Source organism: Haemaphysalis longicornis, unplaced genomic scaffold, assembly GCF_048455015.1.
Source record: "Haemaphysalis longicornis isolate Haplotype H1 unplaced genomic scaffold, Haemaphysalis longicornis Haplotype H1 scaffold_11, whole genome shotgun sequence".
NCBI lineage: Eukaryota > Metazoa > Arthropoda > Arachnida > Ixodida > Ixodidae > Haemaphysalis > Haemaphysalis longicornis.
In genome coordinates this window covers 97,610,466-97,624,625 of record NW_027526214.1, presented here as the reverse complement: position 1 = coordinate 97,624,625, position 14,160 = coordinate 97,610,466, and the positions used below count along the sequence as shown (strand labels likewise).

Genomic DNA, 14,160 nt, shown 5'->3' with positions numbered 1-14,160 from the left:
GCACACAGTCACGTGGTACGAAAATGGGAAAAGAGAGACAGAGAAGAACTAAACAGAGAAAAAAAAATAAAAAAAAAATTACAAGGTAATTTTCCCCTCCCCCTTGGCAATGTGGGTGAAAGAGGGGTCGAAACAAGATATCCCCACACACGTGTTTAACATGGACAAAAACATTAGTCACGCGGAACAATGAAGTTACAAAGAAGATTTTCAAATGCACATAACGGGCGAACATCTGCCCTTTCACACCCGTTCTTAAAATCCGGGTAAGGTCATTGAAACAAGATACACGTGGCTTCTGTTGGTGGGAGGCAAGGGTCGCACCCAAAAGCAGTAGGACAGGCAGTTTCGAGAGGAAATGAGTGTACATTGGTATACAAAGAGCGGGGGGAAAATAACAAAGTAATTTTCCCCTTGGCAACCGGGGTGAAAGAGGGGTCAAAACAAGATATGCCCACGTACGTGTTTGACGTGAGCAAAAAAATTAGTCACGCAGAACGAAGAAGTTTCAAAGAAGATATGCAAATGCACCCAAAGGGTGAACATCTGCCCATTCACACCCGTACTGAGAAACCGGGTAAGGCCATTGAAATATGAGACACGTGGCTTCTGTTGGGGGTAGGCAAGGGTCACGCCAAAAAGCAGTACGACAGGCAGTTTCCGCACGAAATGAGTCTACATTGATATGAAAAAAAAAAACACAAGGTCAAACAAGTCATGAAAAGAAAGCAAACAGGCAGGTGCACGCGTATAACGCGCAAGCAGGTGGTATTCATCTGGCCGGCGCATGGTGCCAGTTCAGGGAATGCTGAGGCCGTCAGCAACGAATATTAGAAAACAACAATACAAAAAAGAAAGAGGACACGAAAGCAAACACACACGCTCGCGTTCACAAATTATTACAAGGTGAGAATATTAAAGGTAACAATAGTAGTGCAGCCTTCTACACAGAACACAATGTCCAGACTTGTTCGTCAAATTTGGTTCAGTGAAGTCATTGTGCTCAAAAACGTCGTGCTAGCACGAATCTATACCCAACTACGGGAGCTCGCCAACTCATGGGAGAATAATATTGGGAGACTATGGGAGAATATAGTACTTTCATGACCGTCGTCCAACCGACGAAGCCGGAAACCGCATTGCCTAGCCATAAAAACTGGACCCCTCTCTCGCAGCGCGATACATGCCCCGACATGTACATTAAAGCCTTTCATCGCAATGTACGAGCAGCATACCAAAAGCAAGTCCCTTTCCGCAGTAACATCACAGACAAGGAAAACAAAGCCCTGGACGAACTAGCAGGTTGCCCCGAAATAGTAATCAAACCGGCCGATAAAGTAGGAGCCATCGTGATCCTCGACAAAGCTGACTATGGCAACGAAGCTCATAGACAACTATCAGAATCTGCTTTCTGCAAAGTACTCCCTAGCGATCCCACTAATGATTATAAGCTAATTGTCAAAGAAAACCTCACTGAGCTTATTCAAAATCAGGAAATAACTGAAACGACCACTCGTTCTCTTTTCCCTTAAGCCCAGTAGCCGGTAGATTCTACCTTCTTCCTAACATTCAATAAAATAACAACCCAGGTCGCCCCATTGTCTCTGGCATTGGTACTGTCACCGACAATCTCACGCGCTATGTCGACTCTCTCATTCGCGACATTCCCCCCAGCTTTCTATCCTAAATAAGGATACAAAAATGATTTTCTGTCGGATATCAGGAAAATGGAAATTTCTAACAACTGTTTACTTGTTACCCTATATGTCGTGTCGCTATATACTAATATTCCAAATGCCGATGGTATCACCGCTGTATCATGTGCGTATGAGGGGTCGGCGGGTGACAAACCTATCGATTCTCTCACCCTTGAAACTTTTTTTCACCTTATACCTGAACTTAATAATTTTGAGTTTGAAGGTGTCAATTACGTGCAAGTCAGCGGAACGTCAATGGGAAGCAAAATCGGGCCCAACTGACGCGAACATCTTTATGGGATGTCTAGAGTTAAAATTTTTCGCATCCCAAAGTTTGAAGCCATTGTACTACAAAAGGTCTTAAGATTATATATTCATGATTCGGCAGCTCGGTGAAATGGAACTTCTTGCGTGTTGTGAGGCTTTTAACCTTGCGCATCCTACCATCTCGCTCTCTAATTCCTACTCTACGCCCAGCATAAATTTCCTGCATGCTACTGTCACAGTTTCTCAGGGCAGACTTCAGACTAATCTCTACAGGAAACCTACGGACACACGCCAGTATTTGCAATTCCACAGCAGCCATGTCAGGCACTGCAAGACTGCAATACCTATGGCCAATCTCACCGTTTTAGGCGAATCTGCACAAGCCAGGCGGATTTCGATTCTAACTGCAGAGAACTTTAAACCGCGCTCATAAATCAAAAATACCCAGAGCAGGTGATCGATGACGCGATTTCACAAGCTAACCAGTTGAACCATTCTCCAAACAAAAAAGCTGCGAAACTCAATCAACAAAAAAAATCTCGTTGTGACCCATTCGGCCTCTTTTCCGAAAGTTGCATCCGTACTATGGAAACATCACAATATCCTCGCTCAAAGTGAAAGCGCTAAGAGAATATTCGCCGACCCACCCCGCGTTGTTTATAGACTCAGCAAAAATTTGGGCGACGTTCTCCCTAAATCCAGCATCAGCCGACCACAGACTACTGGTTGCACGCCCTGTAACAAACCACGGTGTAAGGTATGCCCACAAATGACCACCACACAGCGCGCCGCCAGCACAGCTTCAAACTATTATGTTAATGTAAAAGGAAACTTTAACAGTGATTCCGCCAACGTCGTATACCTGCTTGAATGCTCCCTCTGCGGCAAAGACTACATCGGCCAGAATGAAACACCCTTTCGTTTAAGGTTTAACAATCACCGTTCTCATGCAAAACCCTGCCCTTCTTTGCCACCATCAAAGCATGTTAGCACTCCTAGTCATTCTTTTGAACAACTAAAAGCCACAATCCTTGAATCTAGTTTTAAAACGCATCACGATCGCGAGGTTCGTGAGTCCTACCTTATCTATAAGTTTAAATCAGCGTCGTTTGGCATAAATGAAAATTATGGGAAATTAACGTGTCTTTCCTCCGATTGAAATTTCGGCTGCATTTCCCAGGCTAGTGTTATACCTGTTCATTTCTTTCCCTCAAAAATATTCTCCCGTGAGTTGGTGAGCACAATGGCCTCACTGAACCAAATTTGATGAACACGTCTGAAAATTGCGCTCTGGGTTGAAGGCTGCAGTACCATTGTTAGCTTTGATAATCTCACCTTGTAATTATTTGTGAACGGGAGTGTGTGATTGCTTTCGTGTCCTTTTTCTTTTTTGTATTGTTGTTTTCTAATATTCGTTGCTGACCGCCTCGGCATTCCCTGAACTGGCACCATGCGCCGGCCAGAAGAATACCACTGCTGCCGCGTCATAAGCGTGCACCTGCCTGTTTGCTTTCTTTTCATGACTTCTTTGACCTTGTGCTTTTTTTTCATACCAATGTACACTCATTTCGTGTGGAAACTGCCTGTCGTGCTGCTTTTTGGCGTGACCCTTGCCTACCCCCAACAGAAACCAAGTGTCTCATGTTCAATGACCTTACCCGGTTTCTTAGTACGCGTGGGTATGGGCAGATGTTCACCTCTTGTTGCATTTGCATATCTTCTTTGAAACGTCTTCGTTCCGCGTGACTAATCTTTTTGCCCATGTCAAACAGGTGCGCGGGCATATCTTGTTTTGACCCCTCTTTCACCCCCGTTTCCACGGGGAAAATTACTTTGTTAATTTTCCCCCGCTTTTTGTATACCAATGTACACTCATTTCCTGTCTAAACTGCCTGTCCTACTGCTTTTGGGATCGACCCTTGCCTCCCACCAACAGAAGCCACGTGTCTCTTGTTTCAATGACCTTACCCGGTTTCTTAGAACGGGTGTGTATGGGCAGATGTTCGACCTTTGTGTGCATTTGGATATCTTCTTTGAAACTTCTTCGTTCCGCGTGACTAATCGTTTTGCCCATGTCAAACACGTGGGTGGGCATATCTTGGTTTGACCCCTCTTTAACCCACGTTGCCACAGGGGAGGGGAAAATTACCTTGTTATTTTTTTTTTATTTATTTTCCCATGTTTTTAATTATTTTCTCTCTCTTTTTTCCCATGTTCATACCGCGTGACTGTGTGTTCATATTATCTTTTTATAATTTATTTTCCCGCTCTGTCTTCATTCTTTTGCTACCCAGGAACCATAATCCACTTGTACAAACTCTCCCTCCTCTTACCTAGCCCTCGCCCTTACTACATTTTCTGTATATATATAATTCTGAAACGAAATATTTTGTACTCTGAAGAAAGTGAGTCCTCTCCCTGAAACGTCATTAAACTTATTTTTAATTTCTACGTCTTTCTTCTTTGTCTCTGTCTCTACCAACCTTATTTTCTTCGCGCTCTGTGTGAGTTATTATCTTTTCAGGCTATATATATATATGTATATATATATATATATATATATATATATATATATATATATATATATATACAAAAACTTGGGTGCGACCACTTGGAAAACACTAACAAATACTTTATTTCGACAGTTTCGACCAGTGGTCTGGTCTGCTTCAGGGAAAATTACAAGTGACTGAATCAAATAAATGAAAGCAAACATGTACAATAATCTCAGCGGCGCATATACACGTCTCTCCCCAGGCGAGCGGCGATACAAAGCAAGGAGAGGGGAAAAGGAAAACAGGAGAAAAAAGGAGTATAAATAAGGAGGCAATTAGAAATAGAGAAAGAGGGGAGAAAAGGAGAGGCAGAAGAAAGGGGGGTTCTCAGAAGCAGACACTGAACGAAGGTCGAACAGCGGAAACTTGAAAGGTAGAGTGAGGGACCGCTCAGCGGCTCAGAATGACATGATGTGCCACATTCCGCGTACTGTAAAAAGACAGAGAAAAAAAAAAAAAAAAAAAAACGGAAGAAAAACTCCTAGGAGTGAATTATGTTTGAAGAACGTTGTTGCGAATGTAGATAGGCGCCACATGGCCCCCAGTAGCTCACGAATGCCAATACAGGGTCTAAACACACATAGCGAGAGGAGCGGAGGAAACATGAGTACGGAGGCTGCGGCGTCGGGCAAGGTCCGCGCACTCAACATGGTCCGAAGTCGTGTTGTAATCGATAGCCCGAGTCGGCGCGGCGCGCCACGGCGATTTATTGGTGCAGAAGCGCTAGCGGAGCGCCGAAACGTCGCCGGAGGAGTCATTCCCGTGCGGAAACGCACCCCCCTAGCCCCCCCCCCCCCCCCGTTTCCCGAAGCTCGTAACCGTGTGGTCGCCAGGCGCGGGTTCTCTATTTTGTTAAAAATGGCAAAACGATAATGAGGAGAAAAGTAAGTCTGAACCGCAGATTTATTGCTAACAGCACTCGTTTGGCTCCCTCGCCGCACGCCCCCCGCCCCCTCCCCCCAAAAAATAATAATAATAATAATAATAAAAAAAAAAAAGTTCACGTATGGTCTCGTAGGCAGCCCAATCTCCCTGCGCTCTCGTTTATACCCTCAGTAAGCGTCCGAAATTTATGTATAAAGAACGATTCTCTCTGTTCCCGCTCGTAAGTGTTGCGGAAGCCGGACTGAATTAACACTACTTGTATTCTTTCGAAGGAGTGATCCGGGAGGCGGAGGTGCCTGGACAGTGGAAGACCGGGAAGTCCCTTTACATGCGACTTGTGATTGTTAAATCTGGTGCGGAAGGGCGTTTCGGTCTGTCCAATGTACTCCTGATTACAAACGAGGCAACGAAGTTTATAGATTACGTTTGAGGTGTCGCAATTTAAGTTTTCTCCTGCGAAAACTCTGCTCGCTCCGCACATGCATGGATGGACCACGCGTCGTCCGTTTCTACAACACACCCGAACCTCAACAGTAATTCGGACTTCCCCGTGTTCCCACAGAGGGAAGAGGCAAAAAGCGACTTGAAGAGCGACTTGAACAACGAAATTGTGGGCGGCGCTCGGCGAAAGTTTGTTCGACCTCCTACCCACCCGAACCTCAACAGTAATTCGGACTTCTCCGTGTTCCCACAGTGGGAAGAGGCAAAAAGCGACTTGAAGAACGACTTGAACAACGAAATTGTGGGCGGCGCTCGCCGAAAGTTTGTTCGACCTCCTGCGCGGACCAGCCCGACTGCTGAACGCAACATGGTCCAGGTCCTTTCTAGAATTGCGCAAATGTGTGGAGAAACGAGTACGGTTTGACTCGCATGCGTGCTACCTAAATTCTTACGTGAAATATAATAAAGCACCCAAGGGTCTCCAAGTCAAATTATCACCATCTATGTCGACACTTAATGACACCGAGAGGAATCAGTGGACAAAAATTTTAAATGACGCAACCGTAAGCCTGACGAAATTGGTTATGGAACACAGCCCTCGGAAGGCCCAAGAGCTAAAGTCAACAGAACTGGCAAAACGTAAGGAATCAGTTCTTTCAGAATTAGAACAATGTGAACTAGAGAGGTACGAAAATAAAAAGCAGGTTATGGCGGAGAAAAGAAAATCAAAAAAGTACGAACGAGATCAACTTCCCATTTGCGGGAACGGGGCGGCACAGGCGGAGGCTTCGGGGGTGGACGGCCGCGTTGGGCCCGCACTGATATGCGACTCAAAAGACAACCTGCCGTGTTGTAACGTTGTGAACGTCTCAAGCAGACAGCTCTCTCCAGCTGAACTCAAACTACTTTCAAAAGGACTAAATTTCTCTCCGTCCTCGGGAAACATCAATGAATTCGAACTGTATCAGGACCTCGACAACTTTGCTAGAAACCTGCGCCTACGAGAATACTTTCATGACCAGCCCACGGGCAGCAAAAAACTATTTCCCGGACTTTCAGACAAAATGTTTACACCAAGTGAGCAACGGGATAAGCACTTAGACATGTACATTTCGGCCGTACAGAAAGATATCATCACCACGTTCGAAAAACGGTTGCCCGTTCGCAGCAACCTCGGATCAGACGAACGCGAAGCACTCAAGAGCCTCAGTGAGGATTCTGGCATCGTAATAAAACCGGCGGATAAGGGAGGGGCTGTAGTGATTCTGAACAAAAATGACTACCTAAAAGAGGGGCAGCGACAGCTAACTGATAAGACATTCTACCGCAAGCTTGCTGCCGACCCAACAATACAGTTTGAAGCCGAAATTATCGACGCACTCAAGTCATTGCTGGACGATGGGAAAATTACCCACGCAATGTATAAATTAATGGTACCTCATAATTCTAAGCCTGGCCGGTTCTACCTTCTTCCCAAAATACATAAAGAAAATAATCCTGGCCGCCCTATCGTGTCGAGCAATGGAACGGCAACAGAAAAAATATCCAGTTTTATCGACCACCTAATTAAGGATATCCCTCCAACGTTCCCTCATACATAAAAGATACGGGTCACTTCCTCCGCGAGGTTTCGAACCTAGTTGTCCCACCTGGCAGTTTTCTCGTCACCATGGACGTTACGTCGCTCTATACAAACATTCCTCATACTGATGGCATACTGGCCGCGATTTCATCTTACGGTGACTCTAATTTTTGCTTAGATGTCAGCCCTAGCACATTAGAAACCCTCCTCCGCCTAGTCCTTGAATACAATCACTTTGAATTCGATAGTGAACACTACCTTCAAATTAACGGCACAGCCATGGGGCCTAAAATGGCACCAACATATGCCAATATCTTCATGGCGTCATTGGAAACGGAATTCATTGGAAAACGCTGCCCTAAACCCGTAATTTACAAGCGCTTTCTGGATGACATCTTCTTCATTTGGGACAACGATGAGGCGAGCCTCACGGAATTCATTTCAGATATCAACTCCCTGCATCCTTCAATAAAACTAACCCATCAGATCTCAACCAAAACCATTAATTTCTTAGATGTCACGCTGCTCCTGGACAGTGGGAACATTTCAACAACATTGTACAGGAAGCCCACTGACCGCCAACAGTATCTCCACTTCTTTAGCAGCCACCCTCGCCATTGTAAAACAGGCATACCGTATTCACAGGCACACAGGTACCGTAGAATATGCTCTGGGCAGGAGGATTTCGAGAAAAATGCACGTGAACTTAAGACCTCCCTGATTGGCCAAAAATACCCAGAAGGAATAGTTGACGATGCAATTGAGCGCGCTCGCAACTTAGAAAGAGAGGACATTCTAGCTGAAAGTCGAAAAGAAAACCACCCCGAGACTAATTTGGTTCTCACCTACTCTTCCAAAATTCCTAAAGTAAATGACATCTTGAGAAGAAATTTCAATATCATCAAACAGAGCGACCGGTTGTCGGCCATTTTCCAGCAGCCCCCTCGTGTTGTGTACCGACGTGGCAAAAACTTGAGGGACCTCTTAGTCAACGCTAAAACAGAGCCACCTGAGCGAGCTCAAGGCTGCCGACCATGCGGCAAGCCGCGCTGTGAAGTCTGCGCCCACATCGAGACGACTAATATTGCCCAAGCCAGCAGGTCAACCTTTAAATATGCTATCAAAGAAAATTTAAATTGCGACACCTCAAACGTAATCTATAAACTTCGTTGCCTCGTTTGTAATCAGGAGTACATTGGACAGACCGAAACGCCCTTCCGCACCAGATTTAACAATCACAAGTCGCATGTAAAGGGACTTCCCGGTCTTCCACTGTCCAGGCACCTCCGCCTCCCGGATCACTCCTTCGAAAGAATACAAGTAGTGTTAATTCAGTCCGGCTTCCGCAACACTTACGAGCGGGAACAGAGAGAATCGTTCTTTATACATAAATTTCGGACGCTTACTGAGGGTATAAACGAGAGCGCAGGGAGATTGGGCTGCCTACGAGACCATACGTGAACTTTTTTTTTATTATTATTATTATTATTATTATTATTTTTTGGGGGGAGGGGGCGGGGGGCGTGCGGCGAGGGAGCCAAACGAGTGCTGTTAGCAATAAATCTGCGGTTCAGACTTACTTTTCTCCTCATTATCGTTTTGCCATTTTTAACAAAATAGAGAACCTGCGCCTGGCGACCACACGGTTACGAGCTTCGGGAAAACGGGGGGGGGGGGGGGGGGGGGCTAGGGGGGTGCGTTTTCGCACGGGAATGACTCCTCCGGCGACGTTTCGGCGCTCCGCTAGCGCTTCTGCACCAATAAATCTCCGTGGCGCGCCGCGCCGACTCGGGCTATCGATTACAACACGACTTCGGACCATGTTGAGTGCGCGGACCTTGCCCGACGCCGCAGCCTCCGTACTCATGTTTCCTCCGCTCCTCTCGCTATGTGTGTTTAGACCCTGTATTGGCATTCGTGAGCTACTGGGGGCCATGTGGCGCCTATCTACATTCGCAACAACGTTCTTCAAACATAATTCACTCCTAGGGGTTTTTCTTCCGTTTTTTTTTTTTTTTTTCCCTCTCTTTTTACAGTACGCGGAATGTGGCACATCATGTCATTCTGAGCCGCTGAGCGGTCCCTCACTCTACCTTTCAAGTTTCCGCTGTTCGACCTTCGTTCAGTGTCTGCTTCTGAGAACCCCCCTTTCTTCTGCCTCTCCTTTTCTCCCCTCTTTCTCTATTTCTAATTGCCTCCTTCTTTATACTCCTTTTTTCTCCTGTTTTCCTTTTCCCCTCTCCTTGCTTTGTATCGCCGCTCGCCTGGGGAGAGACGTGTATATGCGCCGCTGAGATTATTGTACATGTTTGCTTTCATTTATTTGATTCAGTCACTTGTAATTTTCCCTGAAGCAGACCAGACCACTGGTCGAAACTGTCGAAATAAAGTATTTGTTAGTGTTTTCCAAGTGGTCGCACCCAAGTTTTTGAATATTTAAACAGTAGCCAAGAATTCCTTCTCTGCTATATATATATATATATATATATATACAGTCAAACCTTGGTACAACGACCACAACATTAACGAACTTTTCAGATTAACGAGCGTTTAAGAAATCCCACGCCGACTGCTTATAGTTTTAATGTAAAATTATTTCACTACAACGTACTTCAGAAAAGCGAACGTTTCAAAATAACGATCGTTTTATTTAGTTCCGTGCCATGTTAACAACACCTCAGTACTACGAACTCATATTTTCAAGGCCGGAGACTCTTAGAAGTCCGTTAAACAATCGCGGCAACCGGGGCAGTGTGCTAGTAGACGGCACCGCATAGCGCAGCGAAGAAGAGGACGTCTTGCAACTTGCTCCGCAGAATGCGGCAGCCGATGCAAAAGGGAGAAAAAAGGTGAGGAGAAGAGAAAAAATGAAGCATGGGTAGCCTTCTCCGTCCCGAAAGCCGCGGCCGCGCTATTCGCGCTCACCCCAACTTTTTCTACGTTCCGCTGCTGCTCACGTGGCTTGCTGGATCTTCACGGACATCATCGGAGCTGACAACAGAGGACATTAGAGAGTTTTAGCAGTCCGTTCGTTACGTTCGTTACGTTCGTTACGTTGCTACCGGGTTTACCGGGACCCGACTGCGCATGCGCGCGTACGTACCGGGTTCTTTCCGTAGAGTGAGACGGAAAACGTGTTTTAGCACTCCGTAGCGTCGTACCATTAGTTCCGTGTGACGGCTGATTAGCCGAGTAGTTGCAAAAATCCACACGCTCAAAATACGTAAATAAACAACGCAGTTTCCCCTAAAGCATTGTAAATCTAAAATAAATCTTACACAAAGTAAACAATCGTTGTTCCAATCAATGTAAGACAATTTGCGGTTACATTTATAATTTAGCAGACTGCTTGCGACGTGTTGCGGGAGCCTGTTACCTGCACTAGACTGCACGCTGCGTCGTGCGTGGGTCAGTGCGGTCTCAGTGGCTGTCCGTTCGATTTCGGTGCCTTCTGTTTTCAATTAGCCAAGACGTCCGCGTTGCTCGCAAGCTATCAAGCTAACTGTTTTGGTTCGCCAACCATCTTCTGTTTTGCCTTCCGTGCTTTCGTGGAAGGGGGGCTCCCTCAACCGCAGCCATGCCTTTCAGTGTGCTGCAGGACCCGCTGCTGCTCGATGCTCTCACGTGGCGCGAAATCGAGGACATTTGTTTCCTCGCCTCGGAGCTCGAGCAGCCCGAGCCGCCATGCTACACTTCGCAGTACGGCCTGCTGGACATTGCGAGTATACGGCGGATGAGGTTCGTCGAACTCTTCCGCTTTGGCCGGGATGAAATCGACGAGCTTCGCACTTTGCTGAGAGTGCCGGATGAAGTCGTGAGCGCCCAACGCGTGACGGTGACCTGCATGGAGGCTCTCTGCATGACTCTGCGGCGCCTCGCGTACCCGAATAGGCTGTGCGAACTTGAAATGCAGTTCGGGCGCCACGGCACAGTTATATCAAGTGTCGTGAACGAGGTGCTCGCGCACACAGAATACTACTTCGCTCACTTACTGTCTGACATGACAAGTCATCAGTGGATGAATCCGTCGCGACTGCAAGAGTTTGCCGAGGTGAGAATTCATTGCGTTTGTGCACGGAGCGGACTTCTAATTAGTGGTCGTCTGTTTCAGGCCGTCCATGCGAGGGGTGCCCCACTGAAGAGTTGCTGTGGTTTTATTGACGGAACGGCGCGCCGTATTTGCCGGCCCACAGTGGACCAGCAAGAATACTTCTCGGGCCACAAACGCTGCCATGTGGTAAAGTACCAAGCCGTCATGTGCGCCAACGGCATCATCTGCCAGCTAGATGGGCCGTACAAGGGAAGGCGCCATGATGCTGGTGAGATAATTGCGACTATTACTCGGCTTAACGTTTTCATGCAATGCTAATGTGGAAGGGGCCTGGAGTGTGTTGTGGAGAGGTTGTAATATTGATTAGACCACCTATTGTGCTGTGCTAGCAAACAAAAGTGAAGTGGAAAGAAATAAAAAGCATTCCCGGTAGTATGGCATGCCATACTACCGGGAATGCTTTTTATTTATGCAACTGGATACTGCTAGCAGTATCCAGTTGCATAAAATATAAACGTCCCACATGAAGGGGGAGTGACCGCTTAAGGAACAACATAAAGAGTGAGAGGAACAGGTTCGATGAGTCCCTCTCCGCGAAAAAAGATTCTGGGCCATAGCACTGCTTCTGTTCTTGCTCGGCGCCCCCACGATAACCTTCAAATCATGCTCGACTGTAGTTGTGGCACATTCGTATAACATGTCGCGGATGCATGGGGATGTGTGCATTCTTCCTGAAGCAATAGCCACCTTGTTATTTTTATGTGCTCGTAATGTCACGAAGTACTCTCAGAGGAGTGCATTATTGCACTGCTGTTGAGTGTTGGCCTTGTTTTACAGTTCCTAAGTTCCATTCTATCTCTAGTTTTGTCGAACAGACATGGTTTCTGTAAGATTGCAGTTACGCAAACACAGAATGCTGATTCGAACCTTGAGGGTGGCCAAGGAATCAAAGAAGTAGTGTCAAAAAAGGCTCAGCTTCGCAAAAAACAGAATTGTAGTTTTGCTCATGTGGAGGCAATACACGATGGACACAAAGCAGTGCTTGTTGTCATGCAGCAGATTTTATTGAACTGCACTAGTCAGTGAAAGGCAATGTCGGTAGTCAAATAACCATGTTAAGTATTCACAGTTCACGAAGTCGAGGGTTTGACGGAAACCCGTCTGGTCGGGAAGCATGTTGGAGTAGAAGCGGAGACACCGACCAAAAGAAACTTAAAAACTTTAAAACAACAACAAGACTTTTCGGCTTCGTTACTGAAGCCTTGTTTCAGTAACGCTTCAGTAACCAAGCCGAAACGTCTTGTTGTTGTTTTAAAGTTTTTAAGTTTCTTTTCTTCGGTGTCTCCGCTTCTACTCCATTCACAGTTCACTGAACAAAATCCGCTGACATGCTCTGTCATGGTATTATACTTTGTACCATCACAAAATCAACAGACGACAAAATATAACGCCTAAATACAGACCACATGTGTATCCACGTGAGGCTTTCCGTGCAGCTTCGCCGTTACACGGGCACGACCGCCTTGATCAACATCCGGTGGGTTCCTCTAACTGAATGAATAATTTTGTTCCAGGAACATCGACAAGGTTTGTCTTCAGAGCGTAACCCAGGCAGACGAAGCAACACATAACACAGGGCAGGATGTGTTTCTTCTCCCACATTTACCAGCACTATCATATAAAGCAGGGTCGTTATGAAGAGGTTCTCAGTGGATTGCGGCAACACAAGTGGGATTGCCATTTCTCTTTCAGAAAAGTCTTCAAGGAAGCGTCTATGTATGGAAAACTACAACTCAGAACTCCGAGTCACTGAAATTTTTCCCAAGCTTTCAGCGGTTTAAGTTACTAAGGGTTCACAGTAACTGCATTGTATGCACACAAAAAAATATGTGATTGTTTGCTTCTGGGAAAGCAAATTGCTAAAACAGGGTTAGCCAATTTAAATATTCCTGTTTCAAGGAAAAGTTTTGCAAAGTCTAGTGCAATTTTCAAACTACTGCGCTGAAAATTTGTTTCCGTTTTTTCAGGTATCCTGAAGGAGTCCAGGCTCTACGAGAACCTTGAGAAGGTGGCGCAGGGCCAGAGGTTGGTTATCTATGGGGACCCGGCCTATCCGCTGAAGCCGCTTCTGATGAAGCCTTATGGGGGAGCATTCCTGCAGACCCATGAAGCCCGCTTCAACCGCCGCATGAGCACCGTGCGGCCGGCAGTGAAGTGGGGCTTCGGGAAGGTGGCTGGCGAGTTTGCTTTTGTGGACTTTCACAAGAATCAAAAGTTCTCGCTACAGCACGTGGGACGAATGTACAAAGTCGCCACCCTTCTCTCTAACTGCCACACCTGTTTATATGGCAGCCAAGTCACAGTGTTTTTTTGAGTGAGTGCTCCAGCACTTCATGAGTACTTGGTGCCATTCACGTCATGTACTTAATGACTAGTTGTGGGCATATTGTCAGGATGTCCGTTACTTTTAGCTGCTTCCATCACACATAGCTTGTATAACCCAGTCGAAAAACACAACAGAAAAATACGACAGAATGATCCTGTGAGGGAATGGGACATCCTGTAGTCTGTAGTAAACCCTATCCTGTAGTCTGTAGTAAATCCTGTCCTGTAGTCTGTAGTAAATCCTGTCCTGTATTCTGTAGTATATCCTGTCCTGTAGTCTGTAGTTAATCCTGTCCT

General features: G+C 46.2%; 1 protein-coding gene across 1 annotated transcript; it reads left to right on the top strand.

Annotated features, from left to right (window-relative positions):
• The first annotated feature begins 11,004 nt into the window (after nucleotides 1–11,004).
• Nucleotides 11,005–13,852, top strand: LOC144160875 (uncharacterized). The gene is made up of 3 exons (XM_077691989.1): nucleotides 11,005–11,478; nucleotides 11,539–11,746; nucleotides 13,506–13,852. Exons 1-3 carry the CDS (start codon nucleotides 11,005–11,007, stop codon nucleotides 13,850–13,852), a joined length of 1,029 nt encoding a protein of 342 aa, XP_077548115.1.
• The last annotated feature ends 308 nt before the right edge of the window (nucleotides 13,853–14,160 follow it).